The 19,229-nt window shown below is 41.4% G+C and overlaps 2 protein-coding genes across 7 annotated transcripts in view; one reads left to right on the forward strand and one right to left on the reverse strand.

The window, feature by feature from the left end:
- The window catches only part of LOC133389172 (cytochrome c oxidase assembly protein COX15 homolog), a 24,478-nt gene extending 15,269 nt beyond the window's left edge, over positions 1-9,209 (reverse strand). The window contains exons 1-2 of the mRNA XM_061636331.1: positions 8,839-9,209; positions 4,474-4,661 (exon numbers count right to left, since the gene is read on the reverse strand). Of these exons, the coding sequence (XP_061492315.1) occupies positions 4,474-4,661; positions 8,839-8,910 (260 nt within the window). The 5' untranslated portion in view covers positions 8,911-9,209. The remainder of the gene's footprint in view (positions 1-4,473; positions 4,662-8,838) is intronic.
- CUTC (cutC copper transporter) lies at positions 8,983-18,031 on the forward strand. Of its 6 annotated transcripts, XM_061636334.1 has the most exons (10): positions 9,012-9,203; positions 10,140-10,234; positions 12,394-12,465; positions 13,114-13,173; positions 13,796-14,005; positions 14,905-14,940; positions 15,196-15,329; positions 16,393-16,420; positions 17,198-17,303; positions 17,638-18,031. In XM_061636334.1, exons 3-10 carry the CDS (start codon positions 12,396-12,398, stop codon positions 17,747-17,749), a joined length of 756 nt encoding a protein of 251 aa, XP_061492318.1. In that variant the 5' UTR covers positions 9,012-9,203; positions 10,140-10,234; positions 12,394-12,395; the 3' UTR covers positions 17,750-18,031. The 6 variants fall into 6 exon arrangements, with proteins under 6 accessions (XP_061492319.1, XP_061492318.1, XP_061492317.1 ...); XM_061636335.1 differs by lacking the exon at positions 10,140-10,234 and having other exon boundaries at positions 8,983-9,029; XM_061636333.1 differs by lacking the exon at positions 10,140-10,234.
- The last annotated feature ends 1,198 nt before the right edge of the window (positions 18,032-19,229 follow it).

A 19,229-nucleotide genomic window follows, 5' to 3' on the forward strand; every position in this document is an offset into this window, starting at 1 on the left:
TATATGGTAAGTGTTGTTGTTTAGAAGATACATGGTAAGTGGAGTGAAAGGGGGAGTGAATGGGCAGTAGAATGCGAGATGATTGGCTGAGTGTTTAAAATGGCTGAATGTATAAAAGGAAGAGTGAGAGTGGAAACTGGGGGGGAGAAGAGAACTGAGTGGGCTGCTTGGTGGGGTTTAGAGAGTTGTTTGCCAGGAGGGAGGTGGAGTTCGGATTAGTATTGAGTAAAACCATATGCTTATGTGCCTTAAGAAGAAATCTTGTTAATCTTGTTAGCTTTGTTATCTGTAATAAATACTTAATTTGGTTTACCAAAGGCCTGATCCTTGGCTGGGGTTTCACAGACCAGAAGGGAGGGTAAGGTAATGACCAAGGCTGAAGGGGAACTGTAACAAATGGTGGCAGCGGTGAAGAGAATAACAATACCAGTATTCAGAGTCTCTGGGAATACTAGTATTGGGACGTTACTGGTGGTTGCCTAGCAGGGGAATCTGTTGAGATCTGTGCTAGAGCGGGGAGAGAAACAATAAAAAAGGACAGTCCGGACTGGTGGAGTCCCTGGTGGTGCCTAGTGACAGGCAGTAGCCACGCGCAGGTAGGAACCTGACAGGGAGAGCCAGGGAAGGGCGTCACAGCAGCCGAAGCTCTGCTCACGGCCAGAGTTCGATTCCAACGGAAGGAGGAAGTCGAATCTCCGGTAAAAGGGATCGAGGTCCACTCAGCCTTCCATCCATCCGTGGTCGGTAAAATGAGTACCCGGCCTATGCTGGGGGGTAAAGAAAGGCCGGGGAAGGAACTGGCAAGCCCACCCCATATATAAGGTCTGCCTAGTAAATGTCGCAAGACGTCACCCTAAGAGTCGGAAACGACTTGCACTACAAGTGCGGGGACACCTTTACCTTTATCAATAGTTATCAAGCATGATGGATATACACCACCTCCAGGATCAAAGACAGTGTATCTCTGAATAACTTCCTGGGGAACAGCAGCAGGAGAGGGCTAATGCCCTTGCGCCTTGCTTGTGATCTTGCCATAGACAGCAGATTGGCAACTGTGGGAACTGGAGTAGGGAGGTGAAGGTCATCCAACAAATCCGAAGAAAAAAAAGGGGGGGAACCCCAGAATGACAAAAAAAGTGTGGAAAATATCCAAATGGTTTATTTGCAAGCTTATATCATTAAAATGTCTTTATAAAAAGCCCAACTTTGAAGAGAATTTTATTGAGACAATCTACAATAGCCCCTGATGAAGGCTGCATACTAATAGCCGAAATGCGTTGGGCTTTTTATAAAGACATTTTAATGATATAAGCGTGCAAATAAACCATTTTGTTTTTTTTTTTTTATATAGTTTTTATTCAAATTTTTCCAAAAAACAAACAAAACAAAGTAAGAAAAAACATAACAATACTACAACAAAAAATAAAAATAAAATGGTTGACTTCCGATTTGTCACAGATCAGCTATAAGTATATAATATACATCAAACCTGTCCCTTAATATGTACATACAGAATCCCTTTTCTCCATAAGCTGTCTTAATTAATCATCAAATCCCAGTATCATCATTTTATTTTGATCTTTCGACAAAAAGTCTAAGAGAGGCTTCCAATCCTTAAGGAATGTATCTGTCGATTTTTCTCTAAGTAAACACGTCAATTTATCCATTTCTACTAAGTCCATTAATTTCAGTAGCCATTCTTCCATTGTTGGTATTGATTCCATTTTCCACTTTTGTGCATATAATAATCTTGCTGCCGTAATCATATATAATAATATTCTTCCATATTTCTTTTCTATTTGTTTATCCATAAAACCCAGTAAAAAAAATTCTGGTTTTGACTGAATATTTATCTTTAAAATTTTTTGCATCTTCCTACCTATCTGTGCCCAGAATAATTTCGCCTTTTTACATGACCACCACATAAACCATTTTGATATTTTCCACACGCTTTTTCGTCATTCTAGGGTCCCCCCCCTTTCTTTTTCTTCACAACTGTGGGAAACAGGATACTGAACAGACAGGTCTTTGGTCTGATTCAGGGGGATGTTCTTATGAGAGGCACTCAGTCCTACAGTTCAGTCCTCAACACACTTAGTAGAAAGTAAGCCCCACTGAGCTCAATGGGACTTGCTTAGCATTATATACTATCTACGCTTACCTAGGAGTAAACTTTTCTGAACAGAATGAGATTTACTTCTGAGTAAACACTCCAGAAGGTACCCAAAAACCAATTCCTTCAGAGAACAAGCATGTCAGCCAAGTTCCATGCTGCACGAAAAGGGGGGGGGGAGAGCATTATGGTGATATGCCAATTTGACCAGGGAAAATTTCTTCCTAATCTCAGATATGACACTTAGCCAGATCCTAGGCCCGAACAAAGTCCACTCACAGTTTGCTCAAAGAAATCTACTTGGGCAGAAGTTTGTACCTGTAATCACTTTTCTAATTGTGCCAGTCCCCAGTGCCCCAGAGGAAAGAAGCTGGGCCAGCTGTTATGGAGTAAAACTGAGGGCAAGGAAACAACCTTTTCCAACCCAATGAGCCCCAACTAGAGATGTGAAGGTCCGGGGGGAAATGTGGAAAAAAAACACCAAACACCTTTTTTTTCTAGAGCCTGTTGGAAAAAAATAATTTAAAAACCCACATCCTCCCCAACAAATTTCCAGGTTTTTTTGTGGACCATCACACCCACACCCAGGTTTCAGAACAGAGAACCACAGGATATATTTAATCGCTTATTCAACTCTGTTGAACCTAGTGCGATTATCTGTCCTTAGAATGCTCTAGGGAGACTGTCCCTGAGTGTTTTATCTCTCAGTTATAAGCCTTCTTTTGAGATTTTAGCCATTCATACTTGTACCAACAGCTTTCTTTAACCTCTGAATTAGAGACAGGGAGTCAAGTCTAGTCATTTCTTACTGTTGCCAATGCTGGCTGGCACCGATGTGAATTGGAATCCAACAACATCTGAAGGGCCATGAGAGGTTCCTCATGCCTGGTCTAAATAGCATTCTACCAGTATACATCTACATTTATATTCCTTCACAATGTATTGATATTAAAGGCCTGATCTCCTAATCTAGTGTTCCTTTCAGCAAGCAAAAGTAGGCTTACAGTATGTTTGAAGTTTCTGCAAGCACACAAGTCTATTGTCTGTTATAAATCAAAGCGTTATTGGACACAGAGTTTATTATGATAAATTCTTTTGTCTGTCCCTGCAAAAGCTACTTTCCTGTCTAGAGCTGGCAAGCAGGCATTTTAGCATGTGTTTTTAAATTGTTTTTTAAAAATGTGTTTTTAAAATTTGTATATTTGTTTTTAATGTTTTTAATTGTTGTAAACCGCCCAGACAGCTTCGGCTATGGGGCAGTATATAAATGCAATAAATAATAATAATAATAAGAAACACTAAACTTTCCTGGGAAACCACTAAACAGAGAATCTCTTACGGCCAGGTTTAAATAGGACTATTAGGAAAGATGGTTGTATCAACTTTTGTACTGTGTTTTAACTTAGATAGTTTAGCCAACATGACATGTGCATATTTCTTGCTCATGAATATACCCACCAATCAAGAGTTCTTGTCTATCACGTTACTGTTACTTTATTATTTCCTGTAACCTGAGAGGATTCCTGTAAATAACTACATTCTTGTAAATCACAAATGTCATGTAATGTACAACTTGAAAGCCAATTCATATACTCCAAAGTAGGATGTAAGCTACTATTGTTGTAAATTGCTTTGTATTGCTTTGCAAGGAAAGCAACTCATAAATATAAATAATAATAATAGTATCATAAACATGGAAGAACAGGCATTTTCTTTCTCTGTGCTGCTGAGCTGACCAAACTTTATCTGTCACCTGCATTCTTTTACCTGCAAATGCTTGTTTGTGTACTTGCCTTTAACAAGAAAGGAGCCTCCTGCCTGGGCTGAACAGCCTGAAGTACCTTAAGAATGTACTTCCTTTTCAGACATGCTCCTCCAACCTCTGATTTATATATGAAGTGCTACTGTACCCAACTCAAGGCTTACAACATGTATCCACAGGGCACTTATAGACACAGGCATTCAAAAGGAAGGGAGGTCCAGAAGTTATTTTAGGTGCACACACTGTAAGGGACAGGCTGCGATGACCAAGAAGAATCAATACTCCTAGGCAGAAGGAAATAGGTCTCTGAATCTATCAGAGCTGGGGAGTCATAGTGTCAGAGGTAAAAAAAAAGAAAAGGGTGGTATTCAACAAGCCCATCCCTTCAGCGCAAGGATTACTGCCAGCACACTGGGACACCCTCCTACAAATCTGCCCCAGAGGGTTGTGGGAACCCCTAAAAGCATGGGGAGAGGAGAGTGGGGAAGAGTTATTTTGAATAAGCAGAAATCTTGGCATTGATGGAACTACCTAGTACTATGATGAACACAACCCAATATAGTGAAAAGCTTGAAGAGGTGGGGCTAATGTCCCTTACCTAGTGACACCACCCAACACCACAGCTCCAGCCACAGTACCACTGCAGATTAGAAGCCAGCGCCCTATAGCCCGGTTGGTCACGGCATTGGGGACAGGTGATACTGCCACTCTGGGATGGGAAGCCACTTCTGACACCACATTGTGTTGCAGCCGTCTCTGTGGGAGCCGCCACCACCGTTGACATTGCTGAGAATAGAAAAGATATTGAAGAAGTTATTTACAATAAGTGCCATCCCACTGAATATACATCTCCAATCCATAATGTATTCCCAACTGAAATGAAAGAGGAGTGCTAATCAAACAAGTTGGAGTATCAGGGCCATGGAAAGAGCACTGTAGAGAGTTCACACCCATCTTTGCTACATCAGAAAAGTTGTCTTCAATGCCAAAGAAATTCTAAAAAGTACAGGGATAAAGAACCAGATCCTCAAGGGTCTCAACACAAACAAACAGAAAAGGACAATAGGAATGTCAATAACTATTGGTCAAGACTCAGGAAAACTGATTTTTATTTTCAATTGGTTCTTAAAACATTGCCTTTATGCCCTATTTGGAGATTCTGCAGAAGCATTTGGCTGGCCACCATTAGCAAAACGAAGCTTAACTTCATGGACTCTTGGCCTAACCCATCAGAGTTTTACTTGTGTTCTTTAAATGCTGAAGGCATATGTGGGAAAAGGTATTTGTGTTTTTACCAAGTCTGTGACCATATCATTAAATGTTTTGTTATATTTGTGTTTATTTTTATTTTACTTATTTAAAATATTTATATAGCACTCTAAATCACATATTAAAATATTTAAAATCACAAAAAATTACATTCATGGTTGACACAAGAAATATCTCCCAAACTAAAAATTTCAGCAGCCACCAAATTCTCAGGAAAGCAAGTAAATCAGGCACCTTTCATGCACATCATCTGCTACCTTCAGTGTATCTGGCTTTGACAACTACAAACTTGTAGTTTTGTATAATATTCATTCTCCATAATTACAATCCACCACCAACACAGATTATCTGTTTAGAAATAGGAGGAACTAAAGCCTCCCAAGTACAGTTAGATCAGAGCACACACTTTCTTCACAATCATGGCAGCCCCAGAGACAAGAAAGTGCTGTTCAAAGTCCAAAGAATGCATAAATGAGAAAACTCTCGGCCCTTTACTAGCAGTAACACCTTTTCACAGTTGTGGTGGCGGGGACCAATCCTTTAGCCCAGCCATAATAGAGCAAACTAAGGAGCCACATCCCCCTCTAGGATGCACACCCTAATGAGGGGTGTTTGAGAGTGTCGAAGAAGCTGACAGCAATGTCAGGAGTCTAGACCAAGAGGATAGACTCCTAGCAGGGGCACCCAAGGCAGAATGGTCTAAGCTGAGACACCAGGCTAAGATGCATCCAAACTCGGAGGAAGGCAATGGTAAACTACCTCTGAATATCTCTTACCACAAAAACTGTATGAACAGGGTATGCAAAATGCAACACGAGATAGCACTGGAAGATGAGACCCCCATGTCAGAAGGCACTCACCAAGGTACTGGGGAAGAACAAAGGAAAAGTACGAGTAGCAGTGTGACGAATGACGCAGCTGGGTCAAAGCCGAAAGGAAGTCCAGAGGCTGATGTGAACAGATGCGAAAGGAAAGTCTGAAGTTGTACGATGTACACAATAGGAACATGGAATGTGAGAAGCATAAACCAGGGAAAGTTAGAAATTGTCAGGCAAGAAATGGAACACATCAACATTACAATACTTGGCATGAGTGAGTTAAAATGGATGGGAATGGGACATTTTCAATCAGGCAACTACAAAATATTTTATGCAGGAAATGAGAAATTAAAAAGAGATGGGGTTGCTTTAATAATGAGAAATGATGTAGCAAAAGCAATTAGGAGCTATAATTCAAAGTCTGAGTGAGTGATATCAATGAGATTTAACGGGAAATCTATTAACATAACCGTCATCCCAGTATATGCTCCAATGGCAAACACAGAAGAGAAACTGGAAAGATTTTATGCCGAAGTACAGGAAGAAATTGATCACACACCAAAACAAGATGTGCTGATAATCATGGGGGATTGGAATGCAAAAGCAGGGAACACAGAAGAACTAGGAATTGTGGGAAAATGGGGCTTAGGAGATAGAAATGAAGCAGGAAAAAGACTTATTGAATTCTGTGAAGCCAATAATTTGTTTCTTGCAAACACATTTTTTGAGCAACCGAAAAGACGACTGTACACGGGGACATCACCAAATGGTCAATACAGGAATCAAATTGATTATATAATTGGTAGCAGAAGATGAAGTTCCATACTTTCTGCAAAAACAAGACCAGGAGCAGACTACGGTACAGATCATGAACTGGTAATACCAAAAATCAGGGTAAAACTAAAGAAGAACAACAAAGCAAAACAAAAGGAGAAAGAAACATGGTTAGAACCCTAAATGCAACTATACAGCGACTAGTACATAAGGACAAAGAAAACGATTACAATAGTTATTGTACAGAAATAGAAGAGGACAACAAAAAGGGTACAACAAGAGCCCTATTCCAAAATATTAGAGAAATTAAAGGGAAATTTAAACCAAGAGTGCTTGAACAGTCAACAGGGTGAACAGTCAACATGTTAAACGGTCAACAGGGGAACACACTGACTGACCGAGATAAAATAAAAGGAAGATGGAAGCAATACACTGAAGAACTCTATAAAAGAGATGCAAGGATGACAGATTCATTCACTGAGGAAGTGTATAATAAAGAACCAAAAATTTTAGAATGAGGTGAAAGCTGCTCTTAAAATTCTTGGAAGAAAGAAATCACCAGGAACAGATGACATACCAATAGAGTTGCTACAAGCTACTGAGATGGAATCTGTCCAAATTTTGTCAACGGATATGGAAAAGAAAACAATGGCCCGCAAACTGGAAGAGTTCCATATACATCCCAATTCCAAAAAAAGGGGATCCCAGGGAATGCAGTAATTATCAAACTATTGCCTTAATATCCCATGCAAGTAAAGTAATGCTCAAGATCTACAACAAAGGCTCTTACCATATATGGAGCCATAAGTGCCAGATGTCAAAGCTGGATTTAGAAAAGGAAGAGGTACCAGAGATCATATCTCAAACACACGTTGGATAATGGAATGGACCAAGGAATTTCAGAAGAAAATCACCCTGTGCTTTATAGATTATAGCAAAGCCTTTGACTGTGTAGATCATGAAAAACTATGGAATGCTTTAAAAGAAATTGAGCTGCCATAGTATCCAATTGTCCTGATGTGCAACCTATACTCTGGACAAGAGGCTACTGTAAGAACAGAATATGGAGAAACCGATTGGTTCCCCATAGGAAAGGGTGTGAGACAGGGGTGTATTTTATCACCCTATTTGTTTAATCTATATGCAGAACATATCATATGGAAAACGGGATTGGACCAAGATGAAGGAGGTGTGAAAATTGGAGGGAGAAATATCAATAATTGAAGATATGCAGATGATACCATACTACTAGCAGAAACCAGTAATGATTTGAAGCGAATGCTGATGAAAGTTAAAGAGGAAAGCACAAAAGCAGGACTACAGCTGAACATCAAGAAGACTAAAGTAATGACAACAGAAGATTTATGTAACTTTAAAGTTGGCAACGAGGACATTGAACTTGTCAAGGATTATCAATACCTCAGTACAGTCATTAACCAAAAGGGAGACAATAGTCAAGAAATTAGAAGGCTAGGACTGGTGAGGGCAGCTGTGAGAGAACTAGAAAAGGTCCTCAGATGCAAAGATGTATCACTGAATGCTAAAGTCAGGATTATTCAGAGCATAGTATTCCCAATCTTTATGTATGGATGTGAAAGTTGGAAAGTGAAAAAAGGGGGTAAGAGAAAAATCAACTCATTTGAAATTCAGTGTTGGAGAGCTTTGTGCATATCATGGACCACAAAAAAGACTAATAATTGGGTGTTAGAACAGATTAAACCAGAATTATCACTAGAAGCTAAAATGATGAAACTGAGGCTATCATACTTTGGACACATAATGAGAAGACATGATTCACCAGAAAAGAAAATAATGCTGGGAAAAGCAGAAGGGAGTAGAAAAGGAGGAAGACCAAACAAGAGATGTATTGATTCCATAAAGGAAGCCACTGACCCGAACTTACAAGATCGGAACAGGGTGGTTTATAACAGATGCTATTGGAGGCCACTGATTCATAGGGTCGCCATACGTCAAAACCGACTTGAAGGCACATAACAACAAGGAGTCTCGTGATTTCTCAGTTTTAATATTCACCCTGATAAAAAGGCTTCTCTGACCCAGTCCCCACTACCACGGAAACTAAGCCTCATCCTTGAAGATACCTTGCCCGGAGACCATCCTCCACGAGGGGCCAGCAGAAACCGGGACTCTCCTAGTACCACCCGTAGAAGCATCACTCCCAGACACAACCTGGAAGCAACTTTCCTTTTACACGGAAATGAATCCAAACGTATACGGAAACACCACGATCCCGCACTCCGCGAGCGTGGCACCACGTGACACCACGTGACAGGTAGGACAGCTCCTGTTTTCGTGCGCGCCGCCAGGCAGGTGAGAGCGGAGGGGCGTGGAGTAGGCGGGGCTTCCCTTCCCGCACAAGGGCGTCTAGCGCAGAACTGTCAACATCTACGCCACCTCCGTAGCCCCCTACCCCCATGAGGGACCGGAATTGGGACCTGGCGGGAGGGTGAGTGGGAGGAGACGGAATCACGAACGGCCGGAAGGAGATACAGGGAATCTGGAGGGCGGGGCCAGGAGCGGACATCCGGGTGGTTTCAAAGCCTGCTTATTCCCTCTCCGCTCCAAAAGGAAGGGAAAGCTTTAGTGGGACTGTTTTAGAGCTGTTTCTTGTACGCGGCCTTTCGGGGTCTTTAAGTGTGTTCAGCACAGTGAAGTGGCAAAGGTTTCGCTGGACTTTAGGGCGCAGAGAAAGGAATTAATATTTTTACACATCAGATCTTTATGTGTTTAAGAAGTAAATCTAACTGAGTGTAGTGGGCCTCACTCTCAGGTAAACGTGTATAGGATTGTAGCTTTAGGTTTAAATGCTGCAGTCTTATATGCACTTACCTGAGAGTAAGACGTACTGAACTCAGTGGAGCTTAAATACGTATGGGATCGCACTCTCAATATATTCTTTGTGTATTTAAAAAACACTCCTTTTGAGAACAGAATAGGGTGAGTCTCCCTGATATCTGTGAATATGATATATGCCATTCCTGTACATTATGATTAATAATAATCTACATGTGATGCCAAACACTTCATTTTAAGTTGCATGAACCTTTTTACAATTGTAAATAGTAATTACAGGCTACTGATCTGACTTGGAACTGTGGGGTAATGGGCTTTAACCCTTCTCCATCACCATGGTCCTGTAAAAAATCATCCTCTCTAACGTTGCTGTTTACATTAGGAGGAAAGCTGGCATAGCTCAGCAGGAGATTCACCATTTGATTATGCTGAATGAATAAACTTGTTCTGCTTTCTCCTCTCAAAGTAGTGTAGTGATAGATATTTGACCACACCCAGTTCAAGCTGGTGTTTATCAGTGACATTTTCTAAACTAGTCTCATCCCACAAATTATGTTTATTTTATTTAAAATATGTTTGTATTAAGCAGACCAAAACAAACCATGGAGGCAATCCATGGAACTATGGAATAGTCTCCCCGAGGAGGTTCGCCTGGCGCCGACACTATCATCCTTTCGGCACCAGGTTAAAACTTTTCTCTACTCCGAGGCATTTTAATTTTTTGTTAATGATTGTAATGTTTGTAATTTGATTTTAGCCTTTGCTGTTTTTAGATTGTGAAATTTGATTTTAGACTGATGTTTTTGTATTATATTGTATTTTATTGTATCTATGTTCACCGCCCAGAGAGCTATTGCTAGTCGGGCGGTATATAAGTTTTAAAAAATAAAATAAATAAATAAATTGTATCATTAGGATGTTGCATGGCTCATTAAAGTTAGAAGCAGAAATTTGCTTTGGATTGGCAGCATTTTAATGATCCATATAGGAAACTGCATAAAGCCTCTTTATAGTTGATGAATATGAATCACGTGTGTATTTTACTTTGTGTGCAAAGTTAATGCTTGCGTGCAATATTTCATCAAATCCCTGTAGAAGTTAGTTACTAGCCAAAGCTCCATCTAGAGTTGTTCTACATCTACCGAAGAGGCTCTGCGCGTTGTTATTTCAGTTTATTATCTGCCCTTTACCAGCAGGTCCTAGGGTGGGTTACAACAGTTTAAAATTCAATATTAAAAATAGTTAAAACAAGCTACAGTCACAGTGGTCTTGTTGCTGTCAGCTCTTCCTAAGCATCTCACCTTCAGCTTGCTGCAGGGGGGCTAGAATCCCCTGAACTGTCTGGAAAAGGGTGGAAGGGGAGCCAACTTAGCCCTGCTCATTTTAGTAAGAGCTGGGACTGTTCTTCTGAAAGGAGAAAAAAACTGGATCATCAGCAGAGGCTTATTGTTAGGAACACAGAAAACTGCCTTATACTGAGTCAGACCATTGATTGATGTAGCTCAGTATTGCCTCTACACTGACTGACAGCAGTTCACCAGGGTTTCAGATGGGACATTTCCAGCTCTGCCTGGAGAGGGATTGAACCTGGGACCTTCTGCATATAAGGCAGTTTACTCTGTTACTGAGCTATATCCCTTCCTCAAACTCTCCAAATTGGTGACCCCCTCCAAATCCTAATTCCTTATTTTAGATTTGTGCTATCTGCAAATCACAGATTCAAGATTATCTTTTGATGATGTAGTTACCTTAAAGACCACATACTGAAAGAACTTGCCAAGGTTAAGTTCTCCTGGGGCCCTTCTTTCTCCCCCCCCCATCACTAGTGAAGTAGGTAGTGATTTGGGATAGGGCTTTCTCAATTGAAGTATTTCAGGTTTACAATGTGGTTTACAGGCAGGCTAACCTAGTGCTGATTCTGATGTCTTTCTGGTGCCAGATAAAGGTCTTTTTATTTGCACAGACTTTTTAAAATCTTTGAGAATGTTAAAGTGTTTAGTCTGCTGTTCTTTTTCTGTGTCAATCTCACTGTTGTTTTTTAAAAATATTTTGTACTTTTATATAATTTTATATTATTATTTAATTTTGTATTCCTCTCTGTGAAACTTCAGGCTGAAGATTGGCTTATTGTTTTTTTTGTAATAAATAAGAACATACATAAATAAATCAAAGGTAAATTTATTCTGTTCTTTTTTAAAAAAATACTTTTTATTGAAACTTTAAACTTTTTTCGAACAAAACAAATCCAGAATATTCTTTACATGTTTTGTTATATACAAATTTTAAAACAAAAACCATTATGGTAAATCAGTCTGAATTAAAAAACAATAAATGACTATAAGTAACTCAGGTACATATTCTATCTACATCATATGGCTAACCTGATAAAACCTTACATTAAACAAAAAATTATTCTGTTCTGACAATACAGCACAGAAAACAAGGTGGGAAGATCCAGAGAGAGCAAGAAGGCAGGGGAAACCAGGGTACAAAGAGTTACCGCAAAAGTAGCCTTCAGCTTCCAACGTGTCTTTTCTACACTTGTTTTGTGCTGATACATATCAAGCTTGATTTTTCTTTTATACTTGCAGGGTAATACGAATTTGTGTCCAGACTTAAAATAACTGCAGGCAGTGTAAAGTGACCAGTGATGAGAAATCTCTGAAACCTCTGTTCTGAGGGCTGGATGTGGTTGGTTGAGCAAGATGAAAGAAGCCAGATGAAAACCAAGCAATGGCTGGAGCATGAGATGGAAGGAATTGCCTCTCTCAGCTATTATCTGTCCCTTTTCTTTGAGACAGAGCCTGATTGCCCAATAACCTCTGATTGTGTTTCTCTTCTAGGAATGGCCAATGGCTTTCTCATGGAAGTATGTGTTGATTCTGTTGAGTCTGCTGTGAATGCAGAGAGAGGAGGTAATCCCATAAAAACGATGAAAGATGAAAACGCTAAAGAATCATTGAGGGGTCTCTAGGCAAAAACAGCTCTGGGCATACATACTCCTTGCACTGCGAAGGGAGGCATGATCACTTTCCTAAGCAGCAAGTAGCTATTTTGGGAACTCTTTTTGAGTTGAAGAGCAGGATTACATAATCTAATTTAGTTCTGGTTTAAATTAGTGATGCATAGATTCAGGATATGCATTTATATATTCTTTTTAATGTCTGTAATCCTATTTTTTGTTCTTTCAGAATAGGGCAAAGTGCAAATTTAAATGAATAAATGACACCTCATCTTGTCTGCAGGTGCTTTAACTATTTTTGTTGTCTTGTTCTGTTTTACTGCAATGAATTGTAGAATATAGGCTAAGATTTTCAAATCACTTATTCACTGGTTTATCTCCCTTAAGAGTAAGGACTGAAGTCCATTTGGAGAAGCCACATATAGAGGACAGAACTCACTCTTCATAAACAATGGCTTGAAAATGCCCAGCACTCCTACCCATTGGTCTGATAGAGCAAGGACCACATTGTACCTTTACCTCTGCTCTTCTTAATGTCAATCCCTGTTAAAATCTTGCAAGCCACTAAGATTCCAAGGTTTAACATGGGATCCTTTTGCAGGTGCTGGCCGCCTTGAATTGTGTGCCAGTCTGATGGAAGGAGGAACAACACCTAGTGTGGGTGAGTTGGCACATACATGCTAAGATCCAATCCACCAGTCTTTTGCAATTTGTGGCAGTACTGAGCAGCCAATAAATGAGGAGAAATGTTTGAACCTCTAGTCTCTATGCTCTCTGGTCCTGGAATAGAGGGAAAATACTTTGGTGTTCTGCTTGCCTGTGTGGTGTTTTGTGGCATTAGCATCATCTGGTCTTGTTGCAAGACAGGCTGTCATTTTATCATCATATTTCATCTTCCCTCCTTCAGCAGTCCCTTCTCCCAAGATCTGCAAACAGTGTTTAAAGTCTATTCCCTTGTCTTCTACTTTGCTGCTATAAGACCCAGTACTAAGGATCTAGCTCAGGAATGGCGAACCTGTGGCCTTCTAGATGTTGTTGGACTGCAGCTTCCATTAGCCACATCCAAAATGGCCAGTTGTTATGGGTGATTACAGTTGTAGCCCCAACAACATCTGGAAGGCACCTCTTTGTTTATCTCTGACATAGCCAATACTAACCTAGGTGGACCAATGATCTCACTTGGTATAAGGCAGCTTGCTATTTCCTTGTATGTTCCTCTTGTCCCACTCATAGAATAATCCAGCTCTTAACTGGCATCATGTCCTAAACCTCTTTGTCTGCAGGCCTTCTGCAAGTGGTGAAGCAGTGTATAAGGGTGCCTGTATTTGTGATGATCCACCCCCGTGGGGGGGATTTCCTCTATTCTGACCGGGAAGTGGAGGTGATGAAGGCAGACATCCGACTTGCCAAGCAACATGGGGCTGATGGGTTGGTGTTTGGAGCCTTGACCGAGGATGGGCGTATAGACACAGAGCTCTGCACAGCACTGCTGGGTGAGAAGGCCTTACTTTTCAGAGGGCTTATTTTGTGCTTGGGCTGTGATCATAATTATAAGGTGATAGCAACTGGCGATTCCAAGGTTCAAATGTCTGTGAACACTAAAGGAGAAGAAATATGATCTCCTATAGGTAAGAGGCAAGACCCACTGTTCTGAGCTATGATCTGTAGAGTAATGGTGTACCTAAGGGATCAAAGGCAGTTATGTGTTCAGTGTCCTCCTTGCTCAACTTTGAGGGTACCTTTCACTACAATAAGAATTAGCCCACATTTCAGCCACATCTCGTGCCTGCTAAATAAGGGACAACGTTTGTCATCCTTGCTGTGTTTCTTCTGCGTTTCAATCCCGGATCTCATGTCCACAGAGAGGAAGTACCAGATATGTTTCTAATTTCTCACAGCCTTGAGAGAATCTTCAGTTGGTAGCCCTCAGCATTTTAACTGGGAAAAGTACTGATGGAGTCTCCGATGACCTCAGTGCTAGGAAATGTTATAAGGGACTTGGCAGCAAAGCGGTTAAGGAGCTCCAATTAGAAACAAATGTCAATTCATTCTGAAGGTTATTATTCCACAGGCTACCACTCCTTGATCATTTTTTCAGTAAGTACATTTGCCCAACATGTGTGATGGGTTTGCTACACAAAATGTAAAAGGAAATTGCTTGTGAAGAGCAAGCTAGTGGGCAATCTCACTGGTGATTTTTTGAGAAATTGCATCTGATGAGATGGGATGATGAATCCGTATTGCAGAAACTGAATCTGATGACTACAGCCGCCTGGCTGAACCATCTGGAGAACTTGCCTTTCTCTCCAGGGCCAGTATTAGAAGTGTTGTCTTCACAAAATAGCCTCTGAACAAAGGTATGCTAACCATCTGGGATCTGTTCTTTTTGCAGCTGCTTCCCGCCCTCTGCCGGTCACCTTCCACAGAGGTGAGTTTCTGGGGCTTGGAGCAAGGAATGGAAGCTGAACTACCTTCTTGCAGGGTACAGGTTCAGGCACGATGGCCTTGCCTGTTGGGGACTATGAGAAAGTGGCCTGGGAATTAAACATATTAGGGGTGCCTAACAGGGTTTTGGGGTTCTGTGTGGACTAGGCTCATGCCCCAAACGTGGTTTACACATGTCAGAAGAGTTGTCTTCTAGAAAATTTCCCAGGAAAAACTGATATGCTCCTTTTTCTTGCAGCTTTTGATATGGTCTATGACCCTTTGGCAGCCTTGGAAACACTAATATCAATGGGTTTTGAACGAGTGCTGACTAGTGGTTGTGACAGCTCTGCCCTAGAGGGGCTGCCCTTGATAAAACGGCTGACAGATCAGGTGAGATGTCATCTCTCCTGAATGTGTAACTCTTCTGATATGTTTTGTTTGCCTTCTTAAAGTGGCATAACCAAAGGAGTGGGGAATGTGTGATGTGAGCGGAGAAATGCCAGCTAGTAATCATCCATGAGCTTCAGATCAGTGAGGGTTTTTCTCTTACGAAGGGTGCAATCTGCCCCCCCATTGAATACACAGAAACTGTGCCATACACCATTTGACATTGTAGCATCTCTCAATATTGTGTTAATCCCCATGTGCAACTTCAATAAATTAGCTCCCTTCTCTGCTAAGTACACAATGTGAGTATGGCACACCCATATATCACATCTGTTCAGCAAAATGCTCAAGAGCTGGAAAAGTTAACATAAGAGTTGTCCAGTAATTTCAAAGGTTGCCTTCATTCTGTCTCACATTGGAACGAAATTGAAGCAGTCTAATTGCATTGGACTGGGAGAAAGCTGGTTCAGCATTTCAGTTAAAGTGAAATGCACGAAATAGAAATTCCATATAGTGGAAGGAGTTGAGAAGCATGATAGAAACAGGGTTGCAAATTCCAAGCTTGGTTCAATTTCAGGATTAATGCCTGAAATGCCATCATTAAAATTCAATATTTAAGTAAATTAATTCAAGTGCTTTAGTCAGCCACCAGTAACCATGGCAAAGGGTGCCCTTGCTGAACTTTCTTGAATATACTACCTCACAAAACAAACACAAATAGATCCCTTTTGCACTGGGTTCTAGTGTGTTTGAATAGTTTGGCAACGCATAGTTTCCTGAAGTTGAGCCATTCCAGGATGGAGGTAATATTTAGCAGATGCTCAGGTGTTTGACACTGCAGAGGTGAAGTCTACACAGTGATGGACTAAGTGGGGGAGCATACACTTTCCTGGAGGCACACACAAAAAATGCAGCATAATAGTAAATCAAACCATTAGAAAAGCAGCATAAAAATTCTGCAAATAAATACGTTCTACATCTTCCTAAACAGAATGATTGTGCCACCCATGTGTTATGTTTTCTATTACAAACCAGACCACTAAACCTCTTTTCTCTTCCTTTTCAGGCTAAGGGCAGGATTGTTGTAGTGCCAGGTAGGATTCTTCTGCAAATACCACTAGTTGGTATAGGCCAGAACTCAAGCACCAACCCAGTATGTTGTTAGGCACCTCCACTTCTCCAAGTGACAAGAAGTCCAGGGACTGAGTGTCAGGGTTTAATGCCTCTTGATCAAGAGTGCACTGAAGACTTAATATCTGTAATATCTGTTTTCTTTGCTAATATACAAACAGATAGAGCATAGTGGAAATACATGGACCTCTTAACAGACATCACAACAACTGAAATCGCATTAGGTTAAAATAATAGTGTGGACATCCCCCCCCGTTTCTAGTCTTGCTAAACTCCACTGCTCTAGACTTTTTTTTTGTTAGTCCAAATTCAAACTGCTTCTAGCTGTCTGTCCCTCTCCCAAACTGATTCGTATGATATTATGAAGGCAGAAGACAAAGATTTACAGATATTGAAGGACATTAACATTCCTTTATCATTTCCCTGAATGATATTAGTCATCAGGCAAACCAAAACCATTCATGCTAATCAGCAGCTAAATGGATGATGATATAATACCCAGTGGGCACTTGCTCCCTTCCAGGAGGCATAATGTCTAGGAGGCCCATTTGCTGCAGAGCTGTGAGTCCAGCTCCCATTGACCCTGGCATGTGGTGTTTTCTAGAGATGAGCCCCAGGTTCAGAGCAAAGGGATTCTTTTCTTGTATTTAATGCCCCAAAGAATATGGCTCTGCCTATTCCTTAAAGAAATCACTGATTAACTTCACATTTGTGACCAAGCGATGGATTCTCTCCACCAGGGGGAGGCATAACCGAGAGAAACCTGCAGCGAATCCTAGAAGGCTCTGGGGCCTCTGAGTTTCACTGCTCAGCGCGCTCAGCCAAAGACTCAGGAATGAAGTTCAGGTAATTGAGCAAGATTCTTCCCTGACCTGCTGAGGGGCCTAAGCCTTGCAGCTCCACTATTTGGGACAGTGACCTGGCAAAGAACATAGAGAGCACTGGAACCTGACAGGTGCATCTAGCTGAGAATAAGACCCGGCACTGTTGCATTAGGGATGAACATGTGTCTCTGGTTCCTAGTTTCAGGTGCTGTGGGCGAGACAGAGATGCCAAAAGTTGCCATTTGGATGCTGACAGCAGATTGTGTCCAGATGGATAGAGCGAGGGTGATTCTTTTTTCATCTAGTCCAGGTTCAGGTTCCAAACAGTAACCGGTGACTTCTTGTGTTTTTTTTAGAAACCCCTGTGTTAACATGGGGACCTACCTCTCTACACCTGAATATTCTGTCAAGGTGGCAGATGTGGCTAAAGTGAGGACCCTGAATGCAATTGCGAAGAATATCCTGTAGAACAAGTTATTATGGTCCATGAAGACCCAGCAATCTTTAAACATAGACATTTCAACAACATCCTTGCCAGCACTTAAAGGACATGGGTCGATCAAGTGAAGAAGCCTCTCCTATTTCCACTTCCTGGTCTTGCTCCACAGCGTTTTTTCCTCAGATGTTGTAATGCCATTTGTCTGTGGGGAGCAAACTATGGAGAGGACTGAGGCTTGGTTAAAAGGGCACCTGCCATTGGCAACACTCCCTGTGACTAACACTACTCAAATAAACCCTGTAGCCACTCCACATCACTGTGGCTCTTCTTCATGCAGAGACCATGACAAGACTTCCCAAAGAAACATGCTAGGGTGGGCCTCCGCTAAGTGTCTGTTCCAGGGAGATGGCAGTAGAGAGTGTACTGGGTGTTGTGGTCTTTCTTCCCAGCCTAGTTTAACTCTAATGGAAGTCTGTCCCTCTTTGAAGTACAGGGATCAAACTGAGCTCTGCTCAAGCAATTCTGCAATAGGTGGGAAATCTCTCCCTTTTAGAGGATGGATGGGCAAGAGACTAGTAACAGGGAGAACACTGCAACTCCTTGTACCTGATCACAGAATTTGATTGTTATCAGGTGCTGGATCCTGTCCTACGGTGGGCAGTAGGGAAAGTGGGGTGAAGGTTGCTCCAAGGGCAATATTTTCTTGCCTTTACAGCATTTTCCTCCATTTTGTATAGAAATGAGACAAGTTAGGGGACAGCTTCTCAGGCAAGTTAACCTTCTTCCAGAATAATCAATATCTTGAGGAGTAGAGGAAGTTCAGGGAATCTTTATGTTTTTCTCTGACTCAGGTCAGGTCAGGGAAGTTTATAGATTTAGAGCCAAATACTAGATTGTGTAAGAGATGGTCATGTGGTTTCTGCTGCTGAAGGCTATTGTGGATCTCACACAATGGCTCGGTTTGCATGTAACACCCATGACTTGGCACAAATGAGCATATAGGCTCCTGGAGAGAAGATTGTGGCTGCTTTGCTCCACCTTTGGTCCTGCTGCTGCTAGCTAAACCATGGTTTGGCATAGCTTGTCATCTCAACCCAGGCTTGTGGGTTGTCTCCTTCAAAAAACCTATAAGCTGTACCCCAGGAACAAATTTTAGTTACAGCTCATGGTTTGTCTGAAGCACAACACACCACCAACACAGATTTGGGCAACATGCTCAGCCAAACCATGGTCACATGCTCACAGCAGTCCAAAAATAGCAGAACTGGGGGAGCAAAGCAACTGTGATCTTTCCAGTAACACACATGTTCACACTTAGCCATGAAATTCATCTCTGTGCTCTCCTTCCTTACAAATAAAAGTACCCTGGGGAAGGGAACATGGTGGTGGCCTGACATTAACACAAAATTGTCACAAAGGAATTATCCCACCCCATAGGAGACCACAAATTGGCCATGCCCTCCTGTGTCTCAGTGTAAGGCTGAACTGGGGGTTAGATTGTCATCCACT

Source organism: Rhineura floridana, chromosome 7, assembly GCF_030035675.1.
Source record: "Rhineura floridana isolate rRhiFlo1 chromosome 7, rRhiFlo1.hap2, whole genome shotgun sequence".
Classification (NCBI taxonomy): domain Eukaryota; kingdom Metazoa; phylum Chordata; class Lepidosauria; order Squamata; family Rhineuridae; genus Rhineura; species Rhineura floridana.

What these genes read in the sequence shown, in the direction of transcription:
- CUTC (XM_061636335.1), top strand. Translation starts at nt 12,396, where the DNA reads ATGGCCAATGGCTTTCTCATGGAAGTATGTGTTGATTCTGTTGAGTCT. An exon ending in TAAAACGGCTGACAGATCAG is followed by an intron (nt 15,330 to 16,392) that starts GTGAGATGTCAT and finishes CTTCCTTTTCAG; the next exon opens with GCTAAGGGCAGGATTGTTGT. An exon ending in GACTCAGGAATGAAGTTCAG is followed by an intron (nt 17,304 to 17,637) that starts GTAATTGAGCAA and finishes TGTTTTTTTTAG; the next exon opens with AAACCCCTGTGTTAACATGG.